At 48.0% G+C, this 11,597-nt stretch overlaps 1 protein-coding gene across 1 annotated transcript in view; it reads left to right on the forward strand.

The window, feature by feature from the left end:
- LOC104827837 (mitogen-activated protein kinase kinase kinase 3-like) overlaps positions 1–11,597 on the forward strand; it is a 58,734-nt gene that overhangs the window by 35,563 nt on the left and 11,574 nt on the right. Inside the window, exons 6-8 of the mRNA XM_010561105.1 lie at positions 175–286; positions 7,912–8,045; positions 10,818–10,891. Coding sequence (XP_010559407.1) covers positions 175–286; positions 7,912–8,045; positions 10,818–10,891 — 320 coding nt within the window. The remainder of the gene's footprint in view (positions 1–174; positions 287–7,911; positions 8,046–10,817; positions 10,892–11,597) is intronic.

Genomic DNA, 11,597 nt, shown 5'->3' on the forward strand with positions numbered 1-11,597 from the left:
TGGATGATTTTTGGATCACTCTAAATTATGTGCATAATTTTGTTTGTTGTTGTTTTGGGGTTTTTTTAATAGTTCTTGGATAATATGGTAATGGGGAGCCAAATACAGGGTTTCACATGGCGTGTCCACAAGGGCTCTGGCTGAGTCTGATCATTCCCTTTGTCTGATTACCAGCTACTCCAGCCAAACAACAGTAAACAGCACGAAATGAGGATCTCCAGATCCATGGGTGATATCATGGGATCCCTGTACAAAGACTCTGAGAGGACGCGGAAGTATTCAACAGGTCAGTGAAATGTAATGCTTTGTGGGGCGTTTTGTGCTATTACAAGCTGCCCACCATCCCCTTTCTCTTTTCTGTCACAACCCTGTAGTTGCTACAGTCTGGGCGACCACCCTGATGTCTCCCACCAGTAACTCAGTGCAGTTGCTGCTTATCCTCAGCCCGAGGAAGAGACTTTGCAAGCTGTACAGGTTGGATGAGGTTGTGCTGAGCAGAGGCATGCTGGGCATGAAAGCTAAGAAGAACAGGGGATCTGATGTGTAATTTGAGGGGGGAAACGCACTGATAAAAATCTCCAGTGAATTCGATGCTACTGAAGAAATCAGTATCAAAGTGAAGAATGAGATCTACAAAAAGCCAAGGCTTTTTGAGACCTTGACATATTTATTCCTTTAACCACATGCTGTTCTCTCAGTGTCTCTTCCCCTTTCCCAGTTAGCAGAATAATGTAGCTGAATGGGCTTGGGTTCCTTAGCTCCTGAGCTGGGACCAGCTTTACCACATGAGGACCAAATATGTGTCTCTGTGCCACCAATCTGTTCTTGCTGGTGAAATGAAGTCTGTGGTAGCTGCTTTTGTGGTTTCTCAGGAGAATGGATGTGCACAGTGTTTTGCAGTGGTCGCATGTCAGATGAAGGGGAGCATCCCTTTCCTTCGGAGGTGCTGGGAATAGATACCTGCAGCCTCTGAAGCCAGGCTGGCAAATGCCTAGTGTCGTCTTGCAGCCCTGTAGGGACTGGAGTTTGTAGCCTTGTGTGGTCTTTTCTTTGGTTTTCTGTGCTTGAGTTTATGCTTTTCTTGCTTTCTAAAATACTCTGAGCTTTTTGAAATGACAAGTACTCTTGATAAACTGTCTGTAGGACCTTTTGTGTGAAGAACCGTGTAGGATTTTGTAGAGAGCAGGGTGCCTTGTACAGAACTGGTAAAGCAACCCATAGTACTGTATAGCAGGGGTATAATTATTCGTATTACAACCTATAGGCAGGACTAATGATTTTGTCATACAGTGGATGTTCTCTGCCATGTCTGTGGGTGCTGGTCACGGGGTAATTTCCACAGATCCCTATTGTTTTTGTACAGTTACTTAACTGTAGAAATGACAGCATCAGAGGCCTTGAATAAAGTGGGGCCCTCCTATACAAATATACATGAAGATATACTTCATCCTCCAAAGATCCTCTGTACTTATATGGCAGCAAACAGTTCCAAACTCTTTTCCCTGTGCAACAAAAGAGTATTTTTCTCCAAGGATTTGCCCTTTCTCTGTCTCATAGCCTGTGCTGCCTTGATAACATATCCTGTGGTTTGTTGCATCTCAGACAATGATATATAGGAAATGTTCTTCTAGGATAGGTCCATTATAGCCCCTTGTGCAGCCCTGCTCAACTCTTACTGAAGCCAGGGGTGGGTGGTACATGTACAAGAGCTCTCTTTGGGCCTGGTGTTTGGATGTACTAGGGTTGTCTTTTTCTATTGTGTTTTTTTTCCTAGCTCAAGTGGCTCTTGAGAGTTTGCCCAGAGTCTGGCAGAGTCACTAGATGAGCCTGAATGAAATGCACACACAAACACATGGTAAGGCACAGAGCCTCAGCAGAAACTGTGCTTGAGCAAAACATCTCTGCTGCTCTGTTTTTGGCACTTGTTAAGCTGTTAATGTAAGCCAGCAAAGAGCTGTGGCACCGGCAGCTGTCACTGATGTGTGAACTGAGCGTGATGGGCAGAATTGATTCCATGTGTAGCTGTGCTAGGGAGATCAGTTCTTGCAAAGTTAGACTTTTCTACTAACTTTTATGCCATGCTTTGGCCTTTCCTTACCGTTTTGGAGCTGCTGTAATACCAAGACAGTTCCTGACCAGGACTGCACCACTGACTGTGAGGTGTCACTGCCTTGAAGAGTACCCTGTAGATAAGACAAGGCAGACAAAAGAAGAGATATCAGCTCTGCAAGGGCGAGAGCCTGAGGTACAGATGGATTTTGAGAGAATGCCTGAGTAGCAGAGTGGAGGAATGGGTGTAATGTGCTGGTTTAATCTAGGTAACGGAAGAGAAGGACTGGGCAGCACCAGATGTAGGATGTAGAGTGTGCTAACGTTGGGATCTTCAGGATGGTCTGCATGTTGATTGCTAATGCACCAAAACCAGTGTCCTTGGTGCTGTTAACATAGTTAGGTAGCAAAAGTAACCAATCCATGCTAGTCATCCTTTCTTTTTTTTTTTTTTTTTTTTTTTTTTCTTCTCCATGCAGACCCTCAGTCTTGCTCTGAGTTTGAAAAGAGGTTGCAACAAAGTCTATGCATGGTAACGTGGAGTTATCTGGTGTCTGTATGAAGCTACTGCAGCTCTTTAGGAGGTGTTCGCAATCCAGCAGATTCATTTTTTTGATCTCCTGAGTCAGAACTGGGTAATCTAGCAGCTGGGCAGAAACTCCAGTGAGCTGAAAGGGAGAGCAGTGTTTCAAACGGAGCATAAAACTGAACATCAGGCAATAGACAGAGATGATCCTGTGTTGTGGTTCCATGAACCAGGGATTTCACTGAATTGGGTGGATAGTCAAAAGGCAGCCTAAGAGGCTGGGATTTCTGTAGGAGAAACTATTCTTCACTTGCAGTTGCAAGGTATTTCACAGTGTTTGCTTTTGCTGTCATTAAAGTGGTTGCTGTCAAGAGGATCTTAACTCAGTTCAGCTTTTCTCTTGAAACCACATTTAAAAGGAGATTTAAAGTGACTTTATAAAAAAGGTGGTTCAGGGTCATGTTCTCAGTGTTTCTGGGATGTCTCATGATTTTCTGCTGACTCTGCCGTGTTAGCAGCAGCAAAAAATAATAAAACTGCATGTTGTTGGCACAAGCACATTGGAAGGGGGTTAGATGTTCTGGGGAAGATTTGGCTATTTTTGCTACTGCTGGACAGAAAATGTCTTGACTCCATGTCCCTGAAAAACCTTATGCAAAGTCAGTATTTTCTCCCCCCCCCCAAACTTTTTTTTTTTTGGGGGGGGGGGGGGTAGTGGAAAATGTTCCAGTTTCTTAGTGTCCAGCATCTGCAAATGTTCAGCTGAGTGCCAGGAAACTTTGGCTAAAATCTATTTGGGTTCTGGATTTTCAGATAACTGAGGGTTGTTTTTATTTACTTAGAGGAAATTACATGTTTCGGAACATTATCCACAAATTATTCAGGAGCCCCATTCCAGAATCACTGTTTCAGTGTAAATATTTGCCAAAAGCTTGCTTCCCCCCTCACCACCCCCGGTGGCAAACCAGGTTGCTGAGCCATGGCATCATGTGCCTGCCAGCCCTCTCCAGATCAGGAGCAAATGCTGGTTGAGTCCAGCCTGTCAAATACGGACAAGCCATGGGAACAGCAGGACTTTCGCCTTGGAGAATTGCCACCCTAGTGATGGTGCCCAGGTTTTCATGGGTGCCTGGACACGTGTGCAGCAGCATCTAACCCCTGCTAGCACATTGGAAAGATTTGAATGCAGATCTCCAGAAAGAGATGGCGCAAAAACTTTGCTGGTGCACAGGCTCACCAGATGACTCTGAGAAATAAAGGCCTGGAGGTGATATCTGTGCCATTAAATTCACAGGGCCAGGACACGAGCACTGGTTGGCCGTTGAGGAGGTTGCTTAATCATATAGCCCGTTCCCTGGCCAACCCTGTACTGTTGACTGCCATCCTAGCAGTGCCCAGGTACAAACTGGGGTAGCATGGGCTAGGGACCTGTTGCAGGAGTTGGGATGGATGAGACACCCCCCCCCCCCATTTTGAAAAGGGGGGGGGAGTTTGGCTGTGTGCATAATGCCAGCTGCTTTAGGGCTTAGAAAATGGGCTCTGTCCTGCTTATTAGTATAGAAGTAACCTGAAGTTTGCCTTAAAGCAAGATCTAGGAATCCATCCTCAAAGGGTCAGCATGGAGAGGAGGGAGACTTGTAGGGGTCCCACTGAAAAAGAAGATATCAAGGGAGATTTGATCCATCTGCTCACACCTCCCCTCAACAATCACAGGGTGAGAAATTTCCTGCAGGTTTACCTCTTCTCGTGCTGCTGCATCCTGAGCCCTGTGTTTCTGCCAGGGCTCAGCGGAGCAGCACATCTTGATGTCATGTCCCTCATTCAGCTCTGTGGCGACATCATCCCAGGGCTGGGCTCTCCGTGGCTGCAGCTGTGAGCGTAGGCAGCTGCCAACAAACCCTCCCTGGCTCTGACTTTTAAGGGGCTTCTCTCCTCCATCGGGACCCCTGCTTGATGCTGATCGGTGATGGATAAAGTTTTGGGAAGGACCTGCCAGGGCAGGGAAAGGGTGAAGCCAGGGAATGTGAAGGTGGAGGGAGGCCAACCCTGGCACAGGGGAGCTGGCTGTACGTGCAGCACCACAAACTCTGCACATACTGCATGAAAGACACTTCTTAAATAAAAATAACAGAAGGGAACATGAAAGACCCCAGTAGATGCCAGCAGTGACTGTAAGTCTCCGTGCTGGCCTGGTTCACCCTGATCAGGACATGCTGTGCCCTAGTCTCAAATATATAGCTTTACATTAGTGTGTGTAACATGGAGCAGGAATCCCTTCCCAAAGCACCTTGCTTCAAAGGGTAACCGAGGTCAGATGCTCAACCGGTGCCAATCTGCAGAGTTTCTCCGAGTTCAGGAATCCTGAATAGACCTGCTGAGATCCGGCCAGTATTCAGCTTATAAAGAAGTATCTCAGAGCCTTCCCCATCCCCACTGGGTCTGAGGACTGGAGCTGACGTGTAATCCTGTCGACCCCAGGAGGACAGTCCCATGAGGGTCTCCTCTCTCTGCCTGGTGCTGCCGCTGTTTCTTGAGTATTAGGTCAAGTGCGAAGACCATCCATGATGTGTCAAACAGGCACATCTGCACTTGTCTGTCCATTTCTTCCTCTGCCTTTGGGTTGGTAAAGCAGCATTATCTAATATATCCAATATGCTTTGTGTTGGCCCCACTATGAATTATGCCTGCCATTGAGTACCATAGTTGCTCTTTCTCCCTGACCGCTATTTTCTATTCCCCCCACCAGCAGCACTGAGATTGCCTGAGGTTTTGTTAATGGGGCACAATAGGGCTGGAAGCAGGGGGAATCAACCTTGGGCTCTGGGGCTCTTCTCTCAACACCTCCTCATGTTCCTCCCAGGCAGATGGGCATGCATGGTTGCAAAGCAGCAGCAATCAGTGCTCCTGGAGGTGTGAAGCTGCATAAATTACTTTGAGCAGTTCTTCTACCCACACAGCCTGGCTGAAAGGGATCTGGTTCAATCCAGCAGTTTGCAGGTGTGCAAAAGCCTAAGCATTTTGTTTAACTTCCTTGCCTGCTGGGAAATGGCTAGTGTCTTATCCCCTTTTACAGTTTTTGGCAGGAAGTGTGACTCTGGAAGGTCAAACAAAACTGACCTGATGACTGGGAGCAGTTGTTACAGGCAAAGGCTTGTTGTGAGATCATGCAAAGTCTTTACGCTTGTGATAAATCTCATTTAACTCCCTGGGTTCAAAGTCAAACAGGGCACATGCAGCTCTTTGTAAAATCCAAGTCAACGACTTTCTGGGCAATGAGTGGGTTGTTGCAGCAAGAGGTCCCAGCACTGCACGAGCAGACCCACACCTCATCGTAACAGTAACAGAAATGCTCAACACAGCTAAGATACAGCGGTTACACCATGCCAAATCCTTTAGCAGCTTTTTGGAGCAAGAGCCACCCAAATGCCCTTATGCTGCATTCTGGATTGACATCTGCTAGGCAACCGAGGGGATGATAGTGCAGTGATTTATCCAGGGTGCCCGAACTGTTAAATGGTTAAACGTTTGTTTATTTATCTTCAAAGAGAGGATGCTGTACTTCCCAACTGGTTTTGTTTTTAGGGCTGGTGGAAAGCCAGTTCATTATGAGTGCCGCAGCACTCGAGAGATTCTCTCCCCTTGATCTTGGCATTACTTCAGTTGGACTTTTTTCACTGTGTTCTTATCCTGCAGGAAATCTGTGAAGGAGAAAATAGGAAGAAGAAAAAAAGTAACTCAAAGCCATATGACTCTTATTTTTACAATCTGAGCAAGGAGTCTGTAGGAAGATGTACCATGGGACAGAGATATCTATGTATTTGCTATAAATCCAGCAAGCCTGATTTAGTGATCTTTAATGCTGGTGTGACACTGTTAATGTTAGAGCTCCTGATGTGTATCAGCTTAAGTGAAAGGTGGGGACTTGGATTTGCAGTGTTGATCACGCTGATGGATTTATGCCAGAGATCAATCTGGCACAGTAACTGTGATGCGGGATAGCAGCAGAAGAGGCAGAATTGTTGTGCTGATTGATCAGTGTTGACTATTCATGATGGGATAGGCCCCTTCCCAGTACTTTCTCTTGCAATACTGTGCTTAGCCTGGGCATGTTGTTACCAAATGGTAGTAATGAACCAAAGAGTTGGCAAGAGTGCTGTAAAAATGGATACAAAGTGTAAGGAAATGCATCTCCATGTGCTTTCTAACTCTTCAAGGATGGGTGCTTTCTAGAAGTCTGCTTGAAAACAAGTTGGTTTGTTGTGTGAAGGCTCACGTTGCACAATGCTGCCTGGTTAAAGCTCCAGCATGGAACAGCACGGACCTCTGTCAGCAATTCCTTGCCTTGAAGTGATGACAGCCCAGGGATGGAGGGGAGGGACTGCAGAAAGACAAGCGGAGCCAAGCCTGTGCATCTGGGCCAAGTGAGGGCAACACTCCCTAAAGCCTGAAAAGGCACAAGGAATTAGTTAGGGTGGATTTGGGTGAATAAGGGGAAGGAATGGGACGTCCATGTAAGGAAGCTGTGGAATTCTCTTCCAGAATAGAAAACCCCCTTCTGCAAACGAGCCCTGAGGGGGAGCCTGTGAAAAAGCCTTGCTGTCTGTGCTGAGGTGCAAACTTAGGGGTTTCCAGGTGGCTCTGCCTGGTGTGGAGGCTCTGCCAGCTGCAAGTGTGGAGCCTCTGGGGCTACAGACGGGGGAGGCAACTCTCCCTTTGCAGGACATGGGACAAGCTGATCCTGTAGATTGTTCCCCTCCCCATGGTTCTCGGCTTTGAGGGCTGGTTTTTCTTCCCCTTTACTTTCGTATAGGAAGGGGGAGAGAAGAGGGGTATTTGAGTTCAAATTGTTTTCCGTATAAGAAATGTTAAAGTGATGTTGCACTGAGTTCACCTGAGCTGTTCCCCAGATTGCTGAACAAGGCAGTGATGTGATCAGTGATGTGATCCTTTGCCTGGAGGTCAAAGAGGGGAGGTGGGTTTGGAGTTTGTGTTTTGCTTTGAGATTGACTGATTGTATCACAACAAAACTCTGGAGCCCTTTTCTTTCTGCCATCGACAGAGCACCTGGATACAGTGCACAGCTCTTAGGATCCAGGGTAGGTTGAAGGCCAAGACTGCTAGATGTTGCATGGCCCCACAGTAATAAACTGTCCCTGTTGTAAAAGCTTTTTAGGATTCCCATGAACAGTATCGCATCTCTAGCTCCTCTGTTTCCTTCCACACAAGTTCAAACCCAGCAGCATCTCCAGGAGGTCTGCGATCACTGGAACACTGTCTCTGGAAGGACTTGGATGTGGCAAGTCCTCTCCCTGACCTATGCCTTTCCCATGTCCTAGGCTCTCTGCACACTGGCCGGAGTTCTCCACCCCCAGGGAGTGTTCCTGAAGAGCAGCAGCAGATCGCTCGCCAAGGATCCTATACCAGCATCAACAGCGAGGGCGAGTTCATCCCCGAGACCATGGATCAGAATGTAAGTGGGCCAGGGCATGTGGGTTAAACCAGGACAGTGTTAGGCACGAGGGAGGCTGCACTGTGAGTGCCGTTCCCACCATTAAATTCCCAGCGGGCCCCATGCATGGGCCTCAGGCCAGCTTTTTCCAGGAATGGGTGCCCCCAGGCTTGACATGCTCAAGAAACAGCAGGCCTGATTTCCAAGAACCCTAAAAGCCAGCTGCAGTAGTGATAGGAACATGCTCAGGCACCCTCAGGTAGCTCTGGATTAGCATAGATCTGGGACGCGCATGCACGCCAGCTGTCAGGCCCTCGTGGCCACAGCCTTCCCGGATCCCGGGGACCACGAGGGAGTGTGCCAAGCAACCGATTGCCTGCGATTGCAACAGCCTGGGGATGTCAGCAGCTCTTGCTTCTTCCCGTGTGCTGTTTCTGCCTGAGCTCCAGTTACAGTTCTTGGCCCTGCCCACAGCCTCTCTCTGCGGTTTTGTCTCTCTGTCCCTCCCCCATATATATTTTTTTTTCCTCTCTTAATAAGGAGTTTGGATATCCCAATCTCTCAGTAATAAAAGAGCAGCTAGTTCTTCAGCACTGTGATGAGCAGTACCTCTTCCTCCAGTCAATCTGGTACCCACGATGGGGGAAACTCTGCGGTGTCAAGGGACCAGAGGGGGAGCAGCTTACATCTCCCTCTCCGTTTGCATCTCTGTTCAACCTATAGCTCCAAAGAGCTTAGTATAGGTCCTGAGAAGTCAGCTGGGCTGTCTGGGCACAAAATTCATTCTTGCAAAGCTCCTGGAAGGGCAGGACTAGGTCCACAATTTGCAGCAGGGTTGGCCATGCAGGAGGGCCACGGAGGGACATCTGGAAGGCACTAAGCTCACTCCAGGAGGCTGCTATGACGGCCCCCAAGGATTCTGCCTGGGGAGACGTTAATTTCCTACACTCAAGTAGCACCCACTGGTTTCCCTTTTGTGTGCAGGCTGTGCCAGTGTTTCCATGGCAAAGTTGTGTTTTCAACAGTTTATTATACAGCCATTAATAAAATAAGAAGTCACTCCGGGTGAGTCTTGGCAGCATCAGAGTGCAGATGTATTTCGTGCTCCGTGCAGCCAAAAGTTGGCTTTCTATTGTTTTCACATGCCTTCCAAACACGTTTGGTAGGATTAAGACAAAGTGTGTCTGTGTGCAGGGGGAGGGTCCCCATGAACCCTCCTGGGTGTAAATCAGCACAGCTCCACTGGCTGTTAATGGAGCTCTGTTAGCGTTAGCTGAGCCCTGAGCCTGCTCCTGATGAAGGTTCCCAGATGCTCTCCTTGCTTTTCCCCAGCATCACTCTGTGGGTGGCCTGCTGCCCTTCTCTGGCAAATTAAATGCAGGAAAAAGAGGATTTGGGGATGGTTTGGGGTTTTGTTTTTTTATCTCTTCTCATTGAGCAGCCATGCTTTTCCCCATATGGGCTTTGCCCTCAGAATATTCTTGTGCCTGGTGGAAAACCACTTACAAGCTGGTGCTTGCTGCCTTTTGGGGGATGCCCCTGTGCAAACCTGTGATGTAACTGCGGTCTTTGCCTTGACACCAGCTTGGCAGATGAACAGAGGTTGAGTATGGAGCCTGCTCAGATTCCCAATTTTATGCTTTTGAGAAATGACTCTGTTTCAGCATTATTTTAACTGCTGGGGGAGACCTGGCATGGCTGACAGAGGTGGGGAGTGGGGTCTAGCAGGGGTCTTGCTCCTCTTTGGCTAGTGCATTTTGAAGAATAAGGCTTTGGGGTAAAAACTGGGAAGCAGAGAAAAATCGCACTTTCCAATTGGGACTGTCCTGCCAAAACAATGCGAGCTGTTATGACAACCGGTTGAGGAGGTTGAACGCAGGAATAGCGCATGGAAAGGGAGGCTGTTGCTGTACAGGAGGAAGGAGCAGCGACGTGAGTCCAGGAGCCAGCAAAGGGTGACTCCACGTGGTGTTTAACCCTCGTTGCTCAGCTTTCCTGGGAACGAGCTAGGCTTGGGGCTGGCTTTGGAGTAGGGGTTAGCGAGTGTCCACAATGGGTCTGCAGCCAGGAGGAAACATCATATTGACCGCAGCATAGCGTGGCCCTGAGCAAGTGCTGCTCCGCGTAGAAATGCACATAGCCCCTAGGTTTGCTACTCAATACAAAACCTCTATTGTTACTAACCAGCTATAAATAACCCCATCCAGTACAATGTCTCATCCAGGAAGCAACACAACTTCAGCTTTTGACTCACTGAGCTAGTGAGAGCCAAGCCAGTTCCTCCAGCCAAAAGCCCTGGTGATGCTTCACTTATCACCAGAGAGGAAGGCTGGTCTTGTGTGCCAGGACATCTTGGGGAAGTCAGGAGTCCAGGGCTGTGATCCTGGCTGTGGCACACAATAGCTGCTTGGCCTTGGGCACATCATTTGTGCCCTGATTTTTTTTTTTTAATTACCTTTTTTTTTTTTTTAAACAAATACTTGAGCACTTTGAATCTCATTGACTTCTCAGCATGGTTTCAACATCAGGGTGCTAATTATCTTTGCCTCGGCTTCCCTACTAGTAAATAGCAGTTGGAAAGAACAATAATCCAAAGAGGGCACCATAAATGGATTTCCATGGGGAAGAAAACTTTTGTTAGATTGGATCTCATCTCTACTGGAGCTGGCATCAGCTGGTGTAAATCAGCCGTCTTCAGTGGAGCCTTGTTGACCCTGCAGAGGTCTGCTAGTACTGGAGCTTGAAGAGCTATGGTGTATGGTTTCATTGTTTTCCCTTTTCTTTCACTGTCAGATGCTTGAAGCTTTCATCAGCCCCGATGAGTCACTGTCTGGGAGCTGCCAGTCGCTGGACAGATCTGTGGACAGGTGAGTTGTGCACGTCACCAAGTTCAGAAGCTGAAATGCAGCCTCCACTCCATAGTGGGAGAAGAGTGGGATTAGTGGCATCCCTTGAGGTTCCTGTTGGGATGAGGATGCACCTGAGAGAAACAAATTTCTCCTGAACGCTAAAAACCAGATCCTAGCACAGACATCTGTGCAATGGTATGATTTGAATTGCAGTAATCTGAGCTGGACAAAGTAGCTGGGGATCTGCGGACAGCCTGGCTTTGTGTGCCCCAGTTTTCTGCTTCGATCAGATCCGTTTCCTACCCCCGTGGCTTTCTGCAGTCACCAGGTCAATACTCTGTTAGCCTCTACGTGCCACGTCCTCCCCAGGCATGCTGTCTGCTCTCCATTGACCACTTGTAAATTCGGCAGCCCCTGTACACTGCCAGCAGCCACAGGCGTGTCAGTCAAGGTGCTGAGGACACCAGACGAGCAACAACTAAGTTTAGCTTCTCAGCAGGAAGCAACTAGGACACGTTGTACTAACACAGGCTGCAATTCAATAGTTGGTGCGGCTGGTTGGTCCAAGCTCACACGTGCACAGCAACTGTATGTCTGCTGCTGTGCACAGTAGGCTGTGTATAAGACACAGTGTCCTTTTGGGAAGCAATATATCTTTTTTTCCATCTGCATCAAAGATTTTCTTTTTATCCCCCCCCCCCCCCCCCCCCTTGTCTTCCCACCC

This window comes from Haliaeetus leucocephalus, unplaced genomic scaffold (assembly GCF_000737465.1).
Source record: "Haliaeetus leucocephalus isolate CR32 unplaced genomic scaffold, Haliaeetus_leucocephalus-4.0 Scaffold0, whole genome shotgun sequence".
Taxonomy (NCBI): Eukaryota; Metazoa; Chordata; class Aves; order Accipitriformes; family Accipitridae; genus Haliaeetus; species Haliaeetus leucocephalus.